The 23,449-nt window shown below is 40.7% G+C and overlaps 1 protein-coding gene across 1 annotated transcript in view; it reads left to right on the top strand.

The window, feature by feature from the left end:
* CPQ (carboxypeptidase Q) overlaps nucleotides 1-23,449 on the top strand; it is a 158,597-nt gene that overhangs the window by 21,625 nt on the left and 113,523 nt on the right. The window contains exon 3 of the mRNA XM_075743663.1: nucleotides 12,694-12,901. Within this exon, the coding sequence (XP_075599778.1) occupies nucleotides 12,694-12,901 (208 nt within the window). The remainder of the gene's footprint in view (nucleotides 1-12,693; nucleotides 12,902-23,449) is intronic.

Genomic DNA, 23,449 nt, shown 5'->3' with positions numbered 1-23,449 from the left:
GACGTGGTTGTGAATGATACAGTTTGATTTAATTCAGTTTGGTTGGACCAGCTTGTAAAATCAGAGTTGACTACTGAACTCTCCATTAAATCTATAGCCTTTTGTTTAACACTACTGAACCTCATTTGCAAAGATTCTGCTCCTCCGCTGAGGTTGGTGGGCAACTTGTTCTTGTGATCTGGGGTTTTCCAGCCCTTTCTTTTTCATTTTGGCCAGAGAAGTTGAGTGGGGTGTTGAGCTGACACGTGATTTCTGCTCTTCCTGCTGTCCCATGTCCTGCCAAGCTCAGCACTTCACTCTAGCAAAAAACAAGACAGCAGGAAGAGAAGGAGAATCTCGTGCTGAGCTTGGAAAGTGCCAGCCCCTCTGTGGTGGGTTGACCCTGGCTGGGGGCCAGGTGCCCACCAAAGCCGCTCTATCACTCCCCTCCTTCATTAGACAGGGGAGAAAAAGTTCAATGAAAAGCTTGTGGGTCGAGATAAGGACAGGGAGAGATCACTCACTAATTATCGTCACGAGCAAAACAGACTGAACTTAGAGAGGGAATTCATCTTATTTATTACTAAGCAAAACAGATTAGAGGAATGAGAAATAAAATCAAATCTTAAAACACCTCCCCCCACCCCTCCCATCTTCCTGGGCTCAACTTCACTCCCAGCTTCAACCTCCGCACCCCTCAGCAGCACAGGGGGACGGGGAGTGGGGGTTACGGTCAGTTCATCACACGGTGTTTCTGCCGCTTCTTCATCCTCGGGGGGAGGACTCCTCTCTTCGTGCCCCTGCTCCAGCGTGGGGTCCCTCTCATGGGAGACAGTCCTTCACGAACTGCTCCAGCGTGAGTCTCTCCCATGGGCTACAGTCCTTCACAAACTGCTCCAGCGTGGGTCTCTCCCATGGGGTCCAGACCTTCAGGAGCAAACTGCTCCAGCATGGGGTCCCCCACGGGGTCACAAGTCCTGTCAGCAAACCTGCTCCAGCGTGGGCTCCTCTCTCCATGGGTCCACAGGTCCTGCCAGGAGCTTGCTCCAGCGCGGGCTTCCCACAGGGTCACAGCCTCCTTCAGGTGTCTCCACCTGCTCCGGCGTGGGGTCCTCCATGGGCTGCAGGTGGAATCTCTACACCCCCTCATCCTTCCTCCATGGGCTGCAGGGGGACAGCCAGCTTCACCATGGTCTTCACCACGGGCTGCAGAGGAATGTCTACTCCAGTGCCTGGAGCACCTCCTCCCCCTCCTTCTGCACTGACCTAGGTGTCTGCAGATGTTCTTACATCTTCTCCCTCCTCTCTCCGGCTGCAAAACCCCCCTCTAACTGTTTTTCTCTCTTTCTTAAATATGTTATTACAGAGGCGGTGATTGGCTTGGCCTTGGCCAGCGGCGGGTCCGTCTTGGAGCCGGCTGGCATTGGCTCTGTCAGACACAGGGGAAGCTTCTAGCAGCTTCTCACAGAAGCCACTCCTGTAGCCCCCCCGCTACCAAAACCTTGCCACGCAAAACCAACACACCCTCGCTAAGTGTGACAATTCGTATCTGTTTGTCTGTTCCTTCCCCCCACCTCCTCCCTCTTCTCTCCACTTGCTGTCTTCTGCTCACCTTGGAAAAGTCTTTGGCTCACCTGATACTGAACTGTGCGTTGCCTTTTAGTGGATCATGTGTGATATGTTACTTTAGGAGCAAGAATGATCGTTCAGGTGTTTTGAGACACAAAATATTAGCTTGCTTGCAAACAAAGTGATTTAAAAGATTCTCTTTTTGTATATATTGATGTGGGACTTTCTCAGGATTGCTATTTAAAGGCTGGATGACAACAACCTTCTGTGACTGCTTGCTGTAAATAACAATAAAATTATTCCTAGACTGCTTCAAAAGCATTTTTATTCCTTTATGAGAAAATAAATTTTGTTTAGGAAATAAAAGGTAACATGATACTCACATTTTTTTTTATGAATTATAATTTTTTGTGATAGCTTTCTGTTTGAAATGAGACAAATAATGTATAAAAGCTGTTTTGTTTAGAAAAAATATACAGACGTTCAAAACACAACAAAGTAAAACTGGGTAATTTAAGATATGTTTGGAATAAATCTTACTTGGTTTGGGAAACTGCTACTGTAAATTTTGTCTGAGGTATTTCTGTCATACTGAGGTAAACACATGCCTAAAAAGCAAAACAACTAAAACCATTACTAATACCTGTTTATCCCATGATATGTATAAAGGCTTAGTGCTTTGATAGGAAAATACTTACAGCGAAGGTTAAACCTACAACTTAATTTGTATCCTTTCTGGTCTTATTCCAAGCTTCCTAAAAAGGAAGCTAAAATTAAAATGGTGGTTTTGGTGTTGAGCAAGTGTTACTGAACTTGCAAAGAGAACCTGCAATTTAATCTTGGCGAACATCTTCACATCCCAAGAAGTCTCCTTTTTGCTTTCCTTTCTTAGCTGTGTAGTTATTTGCACTTGCCTGGTCTTACTCCAAGGTTTGCCTTTTTTCACTTACAGACATACTGCATTTACATGTTTAAAAATGCTCACAGAGGCATAACTGTGTCCTTATTTTTCATCTGTAAAGATCTTATTATATTGATGACTGAATGGTCAGGCTATTCTGTGGCTGGTGATGTCTTGGAAGATAAGATTGTATTATCCAGCACTGGTTTATACTGAGTGATGTCCAAAACCCCACATTATTCTTCCTCATCTTTTTACTTTCCTCTGAGATCTGCTGTGTTTCTGAAGAGGTATGCGTGTTGGTGCTGGAAGACTGCATGGCAATGAGATCTCTCAGAAGAGTGAGCAGTTTCTCACACTTGGTGGAATCCTTTTGATTAAATTACTTACCTTCTGACTTAAAATCTATCCTGCTGTTCACGGCTGTTACAATTTGTGCTGGTCTTGTCTTGCTCTGTGCAAGCTGTGACAGGTTTTTGTGCTTGAGGAGGTTATGTGGGGTAGCTGGTCCCTGGTGAGCTCTTGGCTCTCGTTCTTCCGATCGCTGGACTGGCGGCCTGGCTGACGGAAATGCCTGGCGAGAGCCACTTGTCACCAGCGTTTCTGGGCAAGAGAATTGCAAGGTGTGCTGCTTAGAAAAGCTCCTGTCCTAAAACTCACACTCATCCCAAGCACAGAATAAAAAATGTGTGGTTAGACTATTAAAACCACTGCCTCATCACTTCTGAGGAATTAATTCCCAGATCTGGTCCCTCTGCTCTAGCGAGCAGTTGTCACTAGTGTCCTAGTCTTGGGAAAAAGGGATAGGCAGCTGCCCTGAATCACATCGGAAATATTTGAACAATTTCCCTCAGTGAGGGAATATCGGCAGTTCTGATTTGTCTTTTTTTAGCCAAGAAGCTGTGGGAGTGTGAGTCATCCTGTAATCAATAAGAGATGCTTGATGCTGATTCTCCTGGCATTGCGCTGCTGTTGCTGCACGGGATCAAACCAGGGAGATCTACCGCTGCTGGGCCGAGCTTTGCCGGAGGGATGCATTAAAGGACTGGCTTTCAGATGTCAACTCCACGAATCTGGCCATTGTCCCAGCAGGAAGTACAGGAGACCATTTCTTGCTTTCTCATCCTCTCAGTTATGTCTTGTATTCCTCCCTTCCCATTGTGTGCCCTGGGATTGAGACTTGATGAGCTAAGAAAATAGGAAGCATTGGCAGAAACTTAAAAAGTTGTTTCTCTCTGGATGTGCTTCGTGCTTCATGGTGGACCCAGTGGCCCCTAGTGCCCCCAGAGCTCCTCCTGGAGCTCAGCTCTCCCAGCTAGTGTTCTGAAGGGCTCTTTATTAACATGGCAATAGCCTAACAGCAGTTAGAAACCTGGCTTTGGATGTTGGAAATTCAGGGTTTATTTTCCCTTCTGTCCATGGAAATTCAAACCAATGTTTCCTAAGAGTGACCCAATGGCCAGAGCGCACGCTGAGGCTGCTCACTTTCCATTTCAACATATGCCATGTGAGTGTGTGGAAAAAAAATCCACGATCCTTTGGGGCAGGAACAGGAAGTCTGAAATAGCAGCAGTATTTTAGCTGTGGAGCCCAAGCCAGCACTGACTCCAGGATACAAGGAGCATTTCTTCATGCAGGTCTTCTATCTAACCCATGCCTATGGGGTTGAAAACCTTATGGGACGTGGACACAGCTTTGCCCATTTATTGGATTTGCTGGGATTTGCCCACTTTGGCTCAGATACGAATTTGGCGTAGAGCAAGGTTGGAACAGTTCTCATGATGTCCAGGAGGCTTTTTGGTACCTAGTGATCTTGTGGATAAAATCCACATTTCACAATTTTCTTCTTCAGGACTGGGCAACAGGCCAGAATTTCATGTTTCCAGATTCAGTCTGATTTACACAGCAAAAAGGGGCAGCACAGGAAAGAGTAGATTTTTTTTATTGAAGAGGAAAAAAAAATGTTTTCCCTTTCAGTATATCCCAAGATTTGAAGGTGTTGGGTCAAAGAGAAAGTTTTCACTTCCTTTGATCTCCTTACAAGGGGGGAGTAGCTTTCATGCCTGTCTTGGTGACAGGGACAGGGGAAACATGAAACACAAAGTGACCTGGGTTTCCAGGAGTCAGCAGAGATTGAAAATCTTCCACCTCAAAGAAATGGATTCCTAGGTAAAAAACAAGATTGAATGTTAGAAAGTGCTCAGTTTAGGGAGCTGTCAAACTGAAGGTTTACCATATTTAGTCAAGTCCTTGTCTCATTTCCAGTGTTTCAACATTGGCAAAACATACAGATATATATAGAGAGACTGTGTTGATTTCTGGTAGTACTGATTATATCCCCCAAAATCTGAGGAAAATAGATATAATTGTTGCTTTGAGAATCCCATAATTGAAGGAAAGCAGTAGTTTAGCAGATGTTTGACCATAAAGTATCAAAGAATTCATATTTTTTGCATGTGTTTTAAAATGCACTTTCTTTTCCCGATGGGTGACCCTGCCCTTTCATTTTGAAGAAATACTGACAAGTAGAAGCAACCCCAGAATGCAGCCTGCCTGCAGTGTCTCCTCAAAAAAGGAGCAGTCTCTGGTTTCTATGTAGTTTGTTGCAGCAAAATTGAAAGAATATAAATATGAAGATGATGTATTGGCAGACTTTTCCCTAGTTTTTGTGTTCGTGTTGTGGGTTTTTTTGTTTAACTATCAACAACATTTGGTCCGGTCTTGCTCTAGAAGGTGGTGGGAGTTTTGCCACTTAAAAAATATGAAAATAGTTCCAGCCTGTTATTTATAAAATGGGGATAATATATGTCTCAAAGCTGTTGAAGGCGTGTTGTTGCCATAGGCTCACAGTCTTTTTAAGCCAGGGATGCTGAAAGAAGTGATCTGGCCCCAGTCCTGGCTGATGAATGGCTGATGTATTTTTCTCCAGTGTTGACCCTCCTTTTTTGTTTCTCAGGGGTGAAGTGGATTAGGGAATTCATCTAGATTAACAGAAAAGTTGATTTTAATGTGTATCAGAGGAATTACCCTTGAGTTGCCAGCATCTTGGATGACACTGACCTGCTGAGAGAGAAGGAGATCCTTCTGGAGGGACTTTGTTACCCCCTTTGATAAGGAGCTCAGTGCTGAGAACAGTGGTTGGGGAGAGTTGCAGGCATGAGAGCAGGGTGGACAGCAAAGCCCTGCTTCTGTCTTCACTGGATTCACATCTTGAGACCATGACCCTCAGTATTGGCTGCCTGGATTGTTTATTATTACTTAAAGCAGCATTGCCTGCGGTATGATAATTATGCTACTGTTTTTCTTGGAATCTAAAAGATGACATGCATGAAGGACCTCAGACTCTGTGGTGTTCAGTGGCCCAGCATCTAGGACAAAAGTTAGTTCAGTGGCATTAATAGATTTAGAGAGTAGGAGTAGCTGTGTGGCTTTGAGGTGGACAAGCTGTCTGGGAAGGACATGGGTTCCAGTCACTGCTTTAATGAATGTTTAAGTGAATGGTACAGATTGGCAACGGCAAAAAGTTGAATTTTCAGGTCTTGGCCCTTTTCAGTGTCGCTGAGTTGAGGGTGGTTACCTCAAGGATGGTAAGCCCAGGCTGAAGCTCCTGCATCACACTACAGAGGCAGGATTTGAACATGATTTTCTGCGTGCGTGGTGAGTGTGTGCACAGCCGGGTGGCACTGCCGTCTTCCCTCCCATGGAACAGCCTGCAGTGACTGGTATCTTGACTTGCTGAGGAGGGAATGGTTGCCCTCGGTACTTCCTGCCTTGGGCACCTGTGTGCTCCAAAACTGCTTTCTCTGGATCTTGGGTGCCTGATTCTCCCCAGACATTGCATAGCAAGCCTGTGTCCCATCTAGGGCTGCTCCTGGGAGAACTGGACCTGTTGCCCTGCTGTTTTGGCATCCAAGCCTTTGTGCTGGGGGTCGGGTCGAGCCCCGTTGCTGCTAGGATTTACTGCTACACAGTAAGCTACATGTTATTGAAACCAAACTGTTCTAATGAGATCCATTACTTGCTGGAAATTGTATAATATTTGCCGGAAATGTAACTATTACCTAGTGTTTATTTTTCTCTGTGAACAAATTAAGAACAAATATGTTCTTAAAGAACAGAGTAAGACCTCTAGTCTCTGTTCTATGCAGCAGAGCTGAATAGCCTCATATCCTTTTGGATAACTCTCCTATGTAATTTTAGTTTCATGAAGTAATTCTCTTTGCTGTTCCACAGAGTAGGTGAGGTCACATTTTCCAGAAGTATATTCAGATTTTACAAAATCTTTCTTCCTGATAAAAGCCCTGTTCTTTGTTTCACAGTTCTCCTAAAATGAATCTTTTCTTGATGTTATAATTCTTATATCAGTACATATTGATATGTGTTGATAGAGCAAATGTGTTTCTAGGTGTTAAATTTAAAGTATTTTAAATTTTCAGTACATGCTAATAATTTTGGAGCGAGAAAAAAAAAGTGATGATATGAGTCTTTCATTTGCTTCAGCCTGACACCAAGCCTTAATGTGATGAGTTCATTATGAACCCAGAATTTGGCTTTGTTTTTCTGAAAATCTTGTTGAATTATGTGGGGCACTGGGGGAAAGCTGAACTAAGTCCTGGGAGAGCTGAAAAGTGACATGTTTTAAAAAGAGGTAAGATAGAAGTTGAGGGGAAAAATGTTTTCTGGGCTGATTTTAGAGGATGTTGAACCTAAATATGATATAATGCCAGGTCCCTAATCTTACCTAGCTTTTAAGAATAAATTTGCCTTTTCCCTCTACTCCCCAAAACCTTTTCTTTGATCTGCACTAACAACTCCCTTTCTTCCCTATCTCCAGACATATATATATACTTTTTCCCTGTTTCATGCTTCATGTTCTTACATCCTCATCCAGGAGTATTGATCCTGGCACATTGTCTGGTTTTCTACAGGGTGATGTGGCATCCGGGGTCCAGGACTGCCATTTTTCTGGGACAACTGCACATCCCAGCTGCTACATTATAACTTGTATGTGCAGCTCTTTCTTGTGCTCCATGCAAAAAAATTTCTAGGTTCTCTGTTAACTCTGTGAAAGGAGCCACCTTGCAAATACGCAAGCAGAGGCATGGTACTTTCATCTTGGGGAGATGGTCTAGTCTGAAGGACAACTGGATTAGCCAGGCCAAGGTCAGAAGAGCTTGGGGCTACTACCTGTGTGTCCATAGGGCTGGCATGGAATACAGTATACCTTGATGTGGTAGCTTCCAGGCTATGTTATCTTTGTGGGAGAGCTGAGGTGGACATGGAGAAATCTGAGAAGCAGCAGCCACAACGGAATCAACATGGTCTGATATTGCTGGTCTGCAGGGCAGGGCTGCAATTGTCAAGTAGGCTTCATGCACTGCTCTGGTGGTGTGCTCCTACTCTTTCTTTGTCTTCTTCTTACCATGAAGTGCCTTGATCTCCTGGTTGTGGTGTCCTGATACCTGGTTCTGGTGGGGAGGTAACACTCTGTCTCCCTCTTGCTCTCATGAACTGCAGAGGCCAGGATAGGTTTCAGATATGTTCTTCCTCAGTTTCAAAATCTCCACCAGTACCAGAACAGTTAGATATGTTGTTGACTTTTTGTGTTGATATTTCAGGCAGTATTTTATGCTAGGATGCAAAGAGGTTAAATCATAGAATCATAGAATGGTTTGGGTTGGAAGGGACCTTAAAGATCCTCTAGTTCCAACCCCACTGCCATGGGCAGGGACACCTTCCACCAGACCACGTTGCCCAAAGCCCCATCCAACCTGGCCTTGAACACTTCCAGGGATGGGGCATCCACAGCTTCTCTGGGCAACCTGTGCCAGTGCCTCACCACCCTCACAGGAAATAATTTTTTCCTAATATCTAATCTAAATCTACCTTCCTTCAGTTTAAACCCATTACCCCTTGTCCTATCACTCCATGCCCTTGTAAACAGTCCCTCTCCAGCTTTCCTGTCTTCAGGCACTGGAAGGCTGCTCTAAGGTCTCCCCAGAGCCTTCTCTTCTCCAGGCTGAACAACCCCAACTCTCTCAGCCTGTCCTCATAGGAGAGGTGCTCCAGCCCTAATAATAACACACAGGGAAGTTTGGCAGAGACTTACTTGATGTACTTTTCAGCTTTGTGGTGTCTAGACCTAAAAATATTTTATTTTAATTGTTTTAAGCAAAAACTGCCTTGCTCATCAAATTATGTATTTGATAGTTGCAACTCCGGTGCATGTGGATGAGAAGCATTGCTGTTACATAGTGTGATTTGTAAAAGAAGTCATAATTCTTATGTTAACACAGTGTGAAGTAAATGAAATTTAGAAGGTATGTAGGGGTGGGTTGTTTACTTGCTGTTATTCAAAAATTTGTTGTGAAATTAATGATGGCAGCATTTGGTTTTGTAACTAGATTTCCAAGGGACTGCTGCTGTTAACTGGATAACAAAAATGAGACTGGGGGAAAAAAGCGAAGAGAGTAAGGCTCTAATTAAGTAATCAGGAAATTAGTACCTAATAAGATTAAACAGTATGCAAATGATATTTATTTCTTGCTATGCTAATTCTTTTAATACAGCATTTGATTGCAACTAAGTTGAATTTCTGTGTGTTTATGACTTGAGTGTTTCTAGGATAGTAATAAATAAAAACCAACAGAGACTTGATTCCCAAATCTCAGGAATTCTGATACTTGACATGTAAAGTCTTGCCGTGTCTTACCCTGTTGTGGCCAGGAACAGCAGCAATATTCTGAAGGAAGTTTCTGTGATGTTTTAATAGAGATTAATGAGTTTTTAAAATCTCATAAAAGAGTGGATTTTCCTTTTTTTCCTTACTGTTCTCTGAAACCTGTTACTAACACAGACAGGTGCATAGCTCCAGATAATAAAATAGCTTAAATGTTTGCTGCATTTAATCTTGGGGAGAATAATTTATCTCGTGGGGAACTCCATTTGAAATAATCTGCCTCTGGTAGGGTTGCTGACAGGTAAGCAGGTGCTGGGAGGTGCCTCTCCAGATAGAACTGTTCATTCCAAAATTCAGACTTCTGATGTATGGCAGTGTTGCAGACAGCTGATTTACAGGTGCTTATAGACATATATATGTATATATATGTACATACACAAAATCGGACTTTCTGTAGTGAATAAAGAGTAACTGTAATCACTCTTGCCTTCATCCTGCCTGTGGTGGATTTTACACTTTGCTAATGCATACTGTGCCATTTCTTCCAGCTGGCAGTGTGATTATCAAAGTTGTGGCCTATCCAGGTGTTTAGGTAGAAACCTATATTTCTGTGTACAGAGGATTTTATAATATATGATTTCATTGGTAATTGAGAGTTGCGTGCTTGTTTCCACCATTAACACTCTTCCTGTACTTTAATTCTCAGAAATGACAGGGTACAATTTACTGTTTAGCATGAGAAATGAGAGGAACTAGTACTACACAGATTCTTTTGCTGACTGGTCGAACCCAACAATATGTATAATGTTTCACATGGTGAGAACAAACAAATAGTCTTCAGCTTCATATAGTCAGCCAAGTTTATAATGTTTGTCATTCTTTCTTCTACGCTTCATGCCCTTTACTTAGCTAATTCCCCAAATGTTCCGTAGTCATCTCTTGGACTGTGTGGGTTATAATCTTTATATCTTGCTTAGGTAAGCAGGCAATCTAGCTCTCCCCTTACATGGGTTTTCTGAAGACTTCTGTTCAATAACATGCAGCCAAGCTCTCCTCTACGATAGGAGTAAGAAAGAGATAGAAGAGCTTTCAACATGGGAAGCAGACCAATGAGGCACTGAATTGGTAGGACAGAGTTTGGTTCATTTGCTTAAATGCTCAGTAAGGTGAGGCATTTCCCTTTTTTGAAAGAAATAACTCATTCCCCTTAAACTGATAAACTGTTGAGGTTTTTTGTTTCATTTCTCCATTTGCACCCGAGGTCTTAGGGTGTTTTGTGTACGTGTATCCACATATTTATTTAAGAGAAGCATTGCTCTTGTCACTTCAATAGGTGAGACTGAAATTGTATAAAATGGGACTAAAATACAAATGAAATGTTGAATTAGTCAGAAGATATACAAGAATGAAGTTTTATTTTGTTACAGAGAGCATTGTGATTGATGCTTTATGTATGCCATGCTGCCATTAAGTTAAACTTGCAGAGAGAACCTTTGTTTTGTTTTGTCAAAGGATGGCTTTATTTAGCTTCTTTGGGAACATTCAGAAGTAGAGATACTGCGCTGGAGTTTGCAGCTCTGCGTTCTTTCCCTTAGCTTTAATTCCCACAAAGCTCACTGTACAAACTTCTGAGGCCTGTCATCTAGGGAGGGCCATAAATGTTCTTCTCTATGATATTTCTTAGGGATTATAGATAGTTGCTAGCTGTCTGTAGCTTTCTTTAAAAATCATCCAGAGTTGATGTTTGTTCATTAATGCAGTAAAGTAATGCCAAGAAGACTTACACTCCTCGTTTCCCTTGACAAACAGGCACTAATATAACATGTGCCCTTCCAGTGCCTGCTGCACAATCCAAGTGGAGCATTGGGGAGAGCTAATATGAAATACGAATTGCAGTATCAACCTACTGAGACCATGACTTTTCTTGTGGAAAATGAAATTTTGCAGATACCTTGCTTTATTTCCAGTGGCATGGTTCCATACCCAGACTGATCCTGTTGCTGGGATGCTCCTTAGGTAGGCAGCTGAACCTGCAGTTCATTAGAAGCAGATGGAGTCTGTTAGCATGCTCACCTACCTGCCAACAACAGCCAGTAAAATTTGAAGGTGATTCTCTGGTTTGGCTCTCTATTCAGTTAAATTTTTACACCTTTCACACTAGGTTAGTTCTGCAGCTAAAACTCATGGGCTTTTGCTGTAGCAGTAGATATCTCTTGCCCTCTTAGTGGTGCACTCTTAAGAAATCAAACTTTTTTGTATGAAACAGTTTCTTTAAGGTTTTGATGTATACTATAGTTTGATCTTAAAGAAGCCATGATACGCTGGTGCTGGGAGAGATGATCTTCCTATTTTTCTATCAGTTCTTCTCATGTATTACAATCTCAAATACAAGCCTTTGAAATCTTCTCCAAATAATTCTTATACAACAAAAAAAAAAAAAGAAGAAAGAGGACTTTCAAGGAGAAACATATTCTTCTTAAAAACATGATAGTTTGACTTCGACAAATACTTGCTAGATATTTGTTATTAGTTTTAGTCTGCACTGACGTATTTTGTGGCATTTAAGTGAAATGTACAACACTAAAATTTCAGGCATCCATTACTTCTTTTATATTTAGAAGAAAAGTACCAGCCCGTGTTGTTAAGCAGTTTCTACTTATCTCTGTAACCAATCAACAACACTGAGTTTTAAGCATAGTGGTCATTTTAATGAATTACTTCTTAAATGCTGTGGAATATAGTTCCTCAATTAATGTTCTAACAAGTTAGAAGGATTCTCTGGCTTTGGGAAAAGCTACTTATCTATACAATCCTTTGTTTTTTCAAGCAAGATAATATAGCAATTTAAAACTATTCCAACTATTAAAAACAAAGAGCTGGGTGGGATCTAACTTACCATAGTAAGTTAGTGAATAGTTCTGCAGAAGTACCTGCCTGTGTTCTCTGTATCATAACTGGGCTCCTGGGAAAACTCTCAAAGCGAGATCCAGTAGAACTGTGGTATTCTCTTGAATTAAATATGAATATTTTTTATTTATTTATAAGCATACTGCAAAATTTGTTGAAACTGTAAAGCTTTAATTTTGTTTCATTTATGAATTAAATAATTGTATAAATGTTGTCTAAAAATATGTGCTTCCAGTTGTCTTATGTTAAGCTAAGTTGTTTAGCAACATATCAAAACAATTCCATGAAAAAATTACTATCTTTTTTATTAATCCCATAGGCAGCTTTTGCAAATGTTTTTGTACTACAAATGGTTGCAGTGAGGTATTAACGCACATGCAGAGAACACAAATCCCCCCGTGTATCCTTCTTGCCCTTCAAGTTATAATACCAACCTGATGGCATGGTTTACAGAACTGCGTGTACTTGGTTCAGGGTGCTATTACAGCTGTTTGGTACCAATCCCTGGTGAAGCATTTGACATAGTCTTTGTTTTCCAGTAAGAAGTTAAATCTGATTGCCTATGTTCTGCACAGTCCATGCTTTTCTGTCAGTTAAAACTGGTTGTAGGAGAGTTGTAGGAAAGCAATGTTAAAACCACTGTAATATTTTCTTTCAGGAATTACGGCGGAAGTCATAGTGGTAGCCTCTTTTGATGAACTGCACAAAAGAGCTCAGGAGGCCAAGGGGAAGATTGTTGTCTACAATGAACCTTTCATCAGTTATGGCAAAACCGTGCAATACAGATCACAGGGAGCAGTGGAAGCTGCTAAAGTTGGAGCGGTAGCATCCCTCATTAGATCCATTGCTCCTTTTTCTATTCATAGGTAAGCATTTTCCTCTTTTCTCCCTGCGGCTCACATTTCAGCCTTTAGTTCACATGTCATTTCTGGGCAGGCATTTTTGTTCTCTATGACTTAAATGTTGCCAGTTATGAGTGGGTGTTCGGTTTTGAAACTATTGGCTGCACAATAGTTCTTTTCCCTTGTGTTTAGTCATTCTTTCAAAATGTTTTCATTTTTGTTACTGATCCAAATTTTGCATGATATTTGTTTGAAAGAACTTCCTGCATTCTCAAGGCTACCATAAATATTCTGAGATCAACCAAAATCAAATGTCTTTGGTGACAACATGTACCAGACTGTCAGTGATTATATGGACTGGTCATTCTGTATTTTTGACTAGAATGTATGTGTACTGGTTTTATTGTTTTGGTCATTTTCCTAGCATGAGGCTGACTTGTACTAGATGAAGGAGTAGTCTGCTTTGAACATAATTGTTTTGAACACTTTAGCGGTAGGGTTTGTAATTCTCACTCTGCTTTTTAAGAAAGGTAGGTTGAAATCATGATTTCTTAAAAATGAAATTTTTTTAGATGTTTTAGTATGTTACTTACTATATATAGTTTTACATTTCTGAAATGAGCATTTTTAGTTTTCTGTGAGGTGCTGTATTTTGTAACATCGTTCTTTTTTTTTTTTTGACAACGTATACTCAGAGCAGTACAGGCCATTTATTCCTCCCCCTAGTTGCCCAGTGACTCTACCCACAGAGGAGTCATTGGCGGTAGCTAATCTGACCCTGAATGTGTGCCACATCATAAACTGGAATCGTGTTCTGTTTGGTTAACGTCATGGTTTCTTTTTGATCTCTGCTCCTAGGTTTTCTTTCTGCATAAGCCCAGGCTGGGAAGTGGGAAGGGTTGGTATGGCTTTGAGTCTTGCTTGAGGCTGGGACTGGGAAGTGGCTGGGACAGGCATTTGGAAGCATGCTTAATTCCACCATTTCAGACAAAACATAAGTGGTCACATCTCAGCAGTATGAGAATTGTGCAAGCACCACTATATGTGATGCTTCAAAAAGTTTGAGAAATGCAGTAATGCCAGCTAACTGTATTGGATCATGTGCAGAGGACAGCTCTGCTGCCAGTGTAGCTGCTTGATACCATTTTTATATGCTCCGTATTCCCCTAAAGAAGCCAACGTTACCTGTTTAAAATGCTTTCTGAAAAGTAAAGTACTTTGAATTCAGATAGTATCCAAACTACACTAGTGTATTTCTTGATACCCAACAAATGTAGCAATGTTTTCAATATATTTTCTAATACCTATAATCTTCTAATAAATTTAATAATAATGAACAGAGAGTAGACTATGTTTTCAAAACAGGTTTATGAAAAATGATATGTTTTCAAAATAGTCATATTTGGTCTTCTCAAAGGATATTGCAATCTATAATCTGTTGATTGCCTGAAAACTGGAAGATGATCTGAACGCTGATCTATGTAGTCCTTAGTTCTGGTGCCCTGCCGAGGTGTTCATTTGAAAGCGACTCTTTGTATCTTCTGTTTGCCAGACTCTTTATGGACATGCATTTTAACATGTAATGGAAAATTTAGAGATGAGGAACAGAGGTGGAGATTGAAGGTAGTAAAGCTTGTTTATTAGGTCTGGGTACTGGCATTACAGCTATTTCAGAAATGAATGAAAAGACAGGAGAAACAGATGCCAAATGCATGTTTGTTTAGAAGTATTGAATCCTTAACTGAGGCTGGGAGCCAAGGTGTCATTCCCAAAAGCAATTTCAAATTTAGATGCTGCCAGGAAGCATTTTTTCATGAAATGTACTTTCTGTCCTTTCTTCGTTTACCTTCACTTAGTTGTTTTTGTTTTGGGTTTTGTTTTTTTTTTTTGAGTGGGGGGATAGATTGGTTAATCTATTTTTTCCTATATTAAGGGAGGTATTCAGGTCCAGTCCTTCACTTCTGCTACTCTGTGATGCCTAGGTCGGTTTATCTTGTTTCTAACACACAATAGGTATTGCTGTAGACGGGATGGATTTTCTTATCTCCATGCCTTCTCCTATGTTTTCTCTTGATCACCAACTGTGTGCCTTCCTTGTCTGTCCTACTGATGTGCTGTGCTGGATGGACTCCGTGCTGGATGTGGTGCTTCTTGTCAAGCAGCGTCTGGGGCACTGTTTGTTCAAGTCACTTGCCTTTTTGATTGACTGATGGGAAATACCACATCACTGCAGGAAGCAGTGTGTTAGAAGGGTGAGAGATGAAAGGTAAAAAGCTGATAAAAGACTTCTAAGTGTTGTGAAATAAAGTCTTGTGTTCTGACAATTTGTGTACTCTTGCTTTGTTGACCAGGTCCTTTACTTCTTGGGCCTGTGTGTTTACATGTGCACCTATAATATGAACAGCTGATAATGGGATTGTGGCATTTCTCTAAAACATCCTGGAAACATCTCAGAAGAAAGTATCCTCCTCCTGATACTGCACTATCCCACTTTCCTCAGGTGAATGAAGGGTGGAACTTCACAATTTTCCCTAAACTGTATCAGCTTTGGTGTGGTTTTTTTTTAAAGATTTCAACCCCCTTTGGACAGGGTGTCACTTATTGATATTTGCTTGCTCTATTTGCAACAAATTAAGCTGGCTGGAACAATGGAAGCCACTTTATGGTGTGATTTCTAGGTGATCTTGCAATGTGAATAATACTGGTAGGTTAAAACTAGGTACTTATAGTAGATGAACATCTCAGGCTTATTAGGGCTGATTGTTAAAGCTTACTGACAACACAGAATTGGTAAAATCACATGAATTAAATCAGTGTTCTCTTGCTGGCAGTTTGGTGGCTGTTCCTTGTTCCGGAGATGGCATGTGGCTGCCATGTTGTCAAGGGCAAAAAGTGTGAAGGGAACCTTTGAGCAGGAATTACGTTAGCAGCTTATTTTTCTTTAAAGTATGGTAGTGTAGCTATGGAGTGAATGAAACCACTTGGGGACACCGGCACCCCAACTCTGAATGAGGACAAGAAGGGATGAACTTGAATATACTCAGGAAAACTCATTGCTGTGTTTATATTGGGGCTCATGCCAACTCATCAGTGTCAGTGAAGGACTTGAAGGATTTGTTGTTGAGTTTTAAGGAGCGGATTCATTTAGGACAGAAAAGGTAAGTGAATAGGAAATAAAATTAGCAACATCATCTCCCTTGGCCTGTGCAGACATGACAGTAGTTACATGGTTGCGTGGTAGTTGTGCCTCGTGGCATTGTCCCTATGTTGTGTTAAGAGTCAAATAATTCTCCTGCTACCTTAATAGGTATCACGTAAGAGTGGGTTTTGTTACTTAGGTGGAAGTCACTGTAACAGGTAGGTAATTCTTGATGCCCTCCACCCAAATGGTGTTTATGACAGCCTTTTTCCCAGTAACAATTTCCTGAAGCACTCGCAATTTGGTGGTGAAAACATTTAAACATGGATATTAGGAGTTAAGAGTAACAGAACTATTTTTAATGAACCTTCTCAAATAATATGTATTATTAATCCAACAGTATCCATAGTACTTGGCTTTTTGGAGAAATCAGGATGTTGACTTTTTTTTGCTTTAACAACTTGACTGTGTTGTGATTAATGGTCTCGCACAAGTTGATGTAATACATACTGTTTACTGTTGTGTACGATAAACTGATGAGTTTTTCCCAGTCTGTGGTGGATGTTTTTACAGCAAGAATACTCAATTTATAGGGCATGGTTAAAAATGTGGTTGTAATAAGCTAACCACAAGTCTGTCTTTTTGCTTCCTAGCTGTACATTTTTAGAACACTTTATAGATAAAAGGTATCCTTTAGCTATTGAAATGGCCCAGTATTTATCTTGTGATGACTGTACTCTTATGAATCTAAAACTCTGAGTAAATCCTGTTCCTCAAGAACTACAGATTAGATAAAGTCGTAACACTGTGTCTTGTAATAATAACCCCTTTAAGGGCTCTAGAAAGAATCAAAATTGAGTGGTTTTCGAGAACTCAAAAAGAAAGTTCCCCAGAATTCTCAGAGATAAATGCCGAGAGCCCAATTATTATTTTTTGAAATGCTGTAGAACAATCACTCCAACATACAAGAAATCCAACAGGGAACATATTACAAGGCCAAAACAGACCAAGTAGTACTTTGACCCAGTCTGGAGACTGTTAACAAGGACACATACTTGGTCAAGTTCTTCTCTTTTTGGGCTGAATTCAGCATCTTACTTTTATCTGAAATAAGTAATTTCCTTCACTTTATCTCCCCTTCTTCAGGCTACAGGTGGCCAAGACACAATGTCTGCTTGTGAAGCTCTAGTAACTCTACTCAACAGCTGTGTCTGGATGAAAGCTGAGTTCATGTGTGGCATGGTGCAACTCAAAGTTTATTGCAGAGATTGGTGGATAGTGGATGCATGTGACACAGTTCAGTGCTGGCATGGCAGGGCTGGAATGTCATTTCATGGAATGTATGTGTATTTCAAAACTATTGCTTGTCCTATATCTTCATTTCCCCTTTTTGTAACCTCACTTGGTTTATTTTCTTCTACCATGTATACCTTTTTGTATATACATTGTACTCTCAAAGTGCGTTTTCTTTTCCTCTTCTGTTTTGCCTTTTATTCTTCACTGCTTTGTAAACAATACATTCCCTTCTCAATCTCAGTGGCAATGTATGTGAGTTAGTGTAGTTTTCAACTCTCAGGTGCTAACACAGTGACTTCTTACCACATCACCTCTTCCTAATACCTGGTCTGCTCCTTTGATTGCCTTTGATTCCAGATGTGAGACTTGCCTGCTGAGAGAACTTCCTTCTTTCCCTAAAACTCCATGTCTAAGGAAAGTAAGGGCTTACTCACATCAGTAGTGTCAGAGACACTCAACTTCTTCCAACTCGTTCTGCCACGTTTTCTGAAATCTGGGATCATACAGTAGTTTTGGTAGGATTTTTTTGCTTTTATTTGTTTGGATTTTTTTTTTGCTGTGGGTTTTTTTTTTTTTTTAGAAGAGAGATGCATCTGGCCTTTAAAAACAAGATGTTTTCTCTTTGAAATGCTGTATCCTTTGGCTGCGTCATGAGCCCTGAAGGCTCCTTTCCCTCCTGTTCTGCCCCTCCTTCCACCATGAATGCCAGTATGCCTAATTTTTTGCTACTATCTTAGGGGTCTGTCTTCCTACGGCCCATTCTGCTGTCCATAGAGGGGGAGCAGTGCTGTGTCCATGTGGGATTATATTTCAGCTGGTAAGCACTGGCTAAGACTTCTGTGTGAGCATGAGAGTAGCTCTCTTAATATGGGAGTCGACATGACCTGAGCCCGGTCTGATCATGAGCTGTAGGTGGTCCCTGAGCATCTCTATTGCTCTGTGTGCACATGGACCGGCCAAGCAGATCTGTATTCCCTTCCGTGTGCCATAGGCTGGGAGTCAAGCGGGTGAGACAGCTCACTTGGCCCTGGAAAGCTGCCCCTGTCGCCCACTAAATGGCCTGGACCGCCAGTTATTATTTTCAGCCAAAATATCTTGACCTGTGTGTAAATTTATAAAACTTAACCTACAACCTAAAATAATTTCAGAACCTCTTCAGCTAATTGCTGCATTTTTACTGCCTTCTTTCATTTTGATTATTTAATAAACAATGCAATTGCTGTGAACAAGCAAGCCAATGGTAGCACTAAATAGGAGTTAGGTTTGTCATCACTTTTTCTTCAGTACCACTGTCTGTTGTAGCACGGGACTGGTCATCCACATTGCTTTTCAACTAAAAAAAGCTTTCCTCAGGCATTTGAGTTTAAGTAAGATTGTTCACTGCCTCTGGCACCCATTGAAAGCAAAAGAATGAAATTGGTTTACATATACAAAGTGAAGTAGGAGGTTTTGTATAATTAGTTTTTGTAAGTTTTTGCTTTGCTTCCCTCTTTTCGCCCAACACTCAAATGCATCTTTTTCTGATCTGCCTATAGCACCCTGGTGACTATGTGATTTTCTGGGCTGCTGAAGCTGTGCAGCCTCAGCGGTGTGTCTGACCACGTTCAGGGACCAGCCTGGCTGATGCTCGCAGGACGCGTAGCTGGAGAGAAGCCGACATGTAACATCTCTGTCCGTGTGTACAGGCTTAGCGTGCGTGAGCTGTCAGTGCCCTGGGTGCCTTTGAATTTTGGTCACCCTCTCCAAGTGCTGTGTCAGTTCAGGAATTTGTGGTTACTCTGGCTTTCGGAGTGTTAGCAAGTGTAGTATGTGAGTTAATTTCCTGCAGTTTTGTTCAGTCCTCTCAATTTTGTCTTTGCTTTTAATTAAGCTAGCCTTGGGCTCTCAGTTCTGCAGGGTTGGGATGTATTTTAGTCCATCTGTAAACCTGCTTCCTTGTTGTTTGATTAATGAAATAATCTTGTGTCTTGTTCTTTTGGGATTAGAGAAAATATTTTACTGGTTGTCCAAACTTTTTTCCTCTTCCAATTGCCAACCATTTTTACATCTTTCAAAACAAAAATCCTTTTCTTGCAATGGAGTTTTTCCATGTGATGATATAATTAAAGTAAAAATAACTTTTTTTTTTTTTTTAAATAAAGCTGCAATTAAAGATTTAGGTGCAACAGCTGAGACTGAACAAGTGTTAGCAGTTGGGCCATGCTAGGTGCATTTATTGAGTGCATGTTCTGGTTTAGTTTCATCAGAAAGGAATCTGGCACTGGTGTTCAGAGACTGGTGATCAGGCAGGCAAGGATTTTGGGAGGTTCACTTCAAAAGCTCATTCTTTATTCAAACTAAAAGACTAATGTGGACATACTACGGGAGACCTTTAAGAAAGTCACATCATCAGTATAATACTTTAAACTGTTCATGGTGTAATTTCTATTGTAATGGCCAGAGATGTGCCCTCTCTGATACGAAGATTCACTTCATTAGTGCAGGTTGTGGCTCTTGATTATCAAATGGCAATTCCAAGAGGGAGCACAGGGACAGAGATGAGGCTTTCTGTAAGTCAGGGAAGACAAACTTAGGGACATTCACTGCATGTCAGCCAAGTAGGTCTCCTTGATGCTGATGTGTACGTAAAATCAAATGTTATTATTATTGAAAACTTTTTGATAGAAATGGCTAAAACAGATTGCCTTTTTGTCAAGAAAAAACACAGAACTGTTTTGAAGGGAAAAAGTTACTGGGTTAAGTTTCCAGAAATAACATTTTTCAAAGGAAGTCTAGGACATAAGACATTTCTCTGAGTGTAAGAGTAAACTATTTCTATATTCCTTGAGTAAAAAAATCTACTATATTTACCTTTTCATGTGACAGTGCTACGTTGGTATCTGGAATTTTCCTTGATTGCTTGCAATGCTATGTTCTCTGGTCCTGGTGCATACTATCATGAGCAGTGCCACCACTCCTGCTGCCAGGGAGCTAGCTCTTGTTGGAAGTACAGAAAAGAAAGTGTTTACCTATATTATGTGTGGATCTGATGCCTTCATTTATTTACTTGAGAAACTCAATTTGCTCATTACCATCTTCCAGTGACAGAATACCCCTGTTTGTTACTGTTTTGTGGTTTTTAAGTGTTTTTTTTCTTCTCTAGCGTGTGAGGTCTATGCGCACAGGGTGAAGTGGTGAATGTGTGTGTTGGAGAGCTATTTTCTTTCAGTGGGGAGGAGCATGCAGTTGTGGTCAAGGTAGTTTAGAATTGATCTCTGAGGGAATTGGAAAAACGATGAACCTGATTCCCCCCTCCTTGATATTGTGCATGCTCACTTTTGACACTGCAGAATTGTTATAAAAATAGTCTCCCTCTGAGTAGGCAGCATCTTCTGTCTGCTTTGCGCCAGCTTGGGGAATGCGGAAGGCATAAAGGCAGCCTGTAGAGGTGTAATAGTAGTGCTGTAGCATGACTGAAGAAATCAGGAAGCACCATTGATTATTTGTGAATGCTTTTCACTTATGGGATCAGTATAGCGGCAGGAGTTGTTCAAAGGAACCATCTCGATGGGAGACTGTCCGGTGGCAATAGGATATGGCAATATTGTCTTCTGTTCTACTAAGGGACCAGGAAACAAGGATAAATCCCTTGTTTGTGGTGTAACAAGAGGAAATAAGAGGAAACCATGTTTTATAAGTCTCTGGTGAGCTCGTGGAAGATTCTTTTATATTTCATAGGGCTATGCATGTTGTCCTGCTGCCGATAGAGGTATGAATTGGTGGTGTGCTGTGGGATTTATTTTCTTACCCTGTACTTAGGGACTTTCCCTCCAGGATGTCTGTATATGTTGTTGACTGGCAATTCATTAATTTTTACTTTGCTTCCTATGGTCCCTGAGGGCCAACACGCCAGAATGCATTCTGCAGTGCAGTCTTTGTGTTCACTTTTGGGCAAATACTAGCTGTCAGCAAGAGAACTTAGATGTCCTTAGAGGAAATTCACCCTGTGCTTTAGGAGATGATCATGTTGTACAGTGGGTTCTTGCTATATGAGCAGTGATTAAGGAGTCAAATTTCAGGTAACTTCATAATAGTGAGAAATCTGTAGATGATGTTTCTTAAGTCCCGATCTCTCTTTGGCTTTTGCCAAACTGTTTGCCTCTTTTTGCTTTGAGCTGTATAACTCTGGTTTTTTCCACTAAACGGGGTTGATGTGACATCTGAAACCTCTGGGTATTTTCATATGTCTGGCATATTTGTTTTCTTACAAAGTCAGTAAAATGCTGATGAGACTAACAAGGGTTTTCTCTACCTCCTTGTAGTTTTGGCTACTCCTGTTCAGGAATTGAGAAGAGTTTCATCCACTTAGTGTGTAGTAATACAAGCAGTGTCCTGTAACATTGGTAGAGGCAGATAAAGGGCTAGGAAAATCTTTGTCAGTAGACTCTGTTAACCAGAACGATACCGTGACAGTAACGGTCCTTTTGGAATTCTTGCTTCCTCACCAATAGCTTCCCAAGGCAAACCTTTATCAATGTAGTATTCGAGTTTGTTTTTTCTTCTCTTCTGGCTCACCCACTCTCCTAACATTACTAACTCAGACATTTTGTTGGTGGCTAGATGTCCACCCATATCATGAATAACATATGTTAACTCTGGTCTTATTTGGGTACCATGAGCACCCACTGATTAGATTTGGTAATATTCTGGAGCTAGTAAGATTTAAATGAACAGTTTTATTCTGCCTTAGCATTACTAGTTCATGTATATAAAGATGTTGAACGTATAAAAGTGCCAAGTCTTGAGTTTCTTGTACTGATCTTTAAGGAGTTACAGCTGTGCTTGCTGCGGGTTGAGCACCAGGAACTTTAGCAGTTTTCCATTATTTCCTGTTTAATTCTAATCAGCTCCAGCTTTCTTTGGTGCTGCCAGCCCCTTCTGAGTCTGTATGACTTGCTGCGCCTATGAAAGCCCTGTTAGAAAGTTCAAAACCATCTGACATGATTCTAACATCTTCATCCATCAATTGCAGGTTCCATTTTAATGTTCTCACAATATTCAGTTTTCGTGATTACACTGACAACGAATGTCTCACCAGTATGTGGCGACCATAAATGTACAGGATTGAAGGAAAACACGTCAACGAAAATGCAAATAAAGATTGCAGAGAGGGATCTGAGTAATAGAATGCTAATGAATTATTTTCACAAGGAGTGTATTTGTTTTCAACTGCTGATAAGATCTGAGAAGTACGTGGACTGTCATTTCATTTCTCTGTAATTCTCCATGTTTTTTCTGTGTAAAAGTGCAACACTGAGGACTTTATCTGCAGTGTTCATCTCCAGAGCACATGAGCATATGGCTTTAAACAACTGGAAGAGATTAAATAGTACCAGAATGGTTTGCCAGAATGGTACAGGATTGGTGTTTGGGGAATCCTAGCCTAATACTCTCCTTTTTTCACTTAAAAAAAAAAAAAAAAAAAAAGAGTAAAGCCTCTGTTTCTTGGTGTATTCTAGGATTAACTCCATAAATTTCAAATTACACAGAAACTCACTTTTTTATTTTGGTCCAGGCAGTGCTGAAACAGCCTGTACAGAGGTCTACTGTATAGATTCACCTGCTTATCCAGTTTTATTATTTTCCTGTCTTATAATTGCTTTTCCAGTTTGTACTTCCCATTGAGTATCGTTTCTGCTTCCTCTATTACTCAAGATATTTTTTCAGAATCTATGGTATTGTTCTTAGTCTTATGAAGTTACTAAAAATTATCTACATATTACAGAACTGTTTTAGCATGGCTATATTAAATTTTTATTTATGAAACATGTTGTATCTGCTGTAAAACATCTGAAATACTCTTTTCAAGGTTTACTGCTGATTTCCAAAAGTGAACCCAGATTTATGTAGGGAGTTGGGCTGGATTTGTGTGCTTCAGAATCTGTCTCATGCATGCAAGGTGTTTTATTTTTATATGTAAACTTTTACTTATGTCATGTAAAACAGGCAGACAGATATAGGTCCCATTTTTTAAATATACTTAATGTGCTAGTCAACTGTTGATATCGACAATCTAGTTTATGCCTCAGGCATGCAGAGGATTTGGAAATGCTAATTCCTCATATTATTTTGCCTTGTTTGCTTAAACGTGTGAGGAA

The sequence above is a fragment of the Balearica regulorum genome, chromosome 2 (assembly GCF_011004875.1).
Source record: "Balearica regulorum gibbericeps isolate bBalReg1 chromosome 2, bBalReg1.pri, whole genome shotgun sequence".
Lineage (NCBI taxonomy): Eukaryota > Metazoa > Chordata > Aves > Gruiformes > Gruidae > Balearica > Balearica regulorum.
Note: the sequence above shows the minus strand (reverse complement) of the source record. Positions and strands in the feature narration are given on the sequence as shown.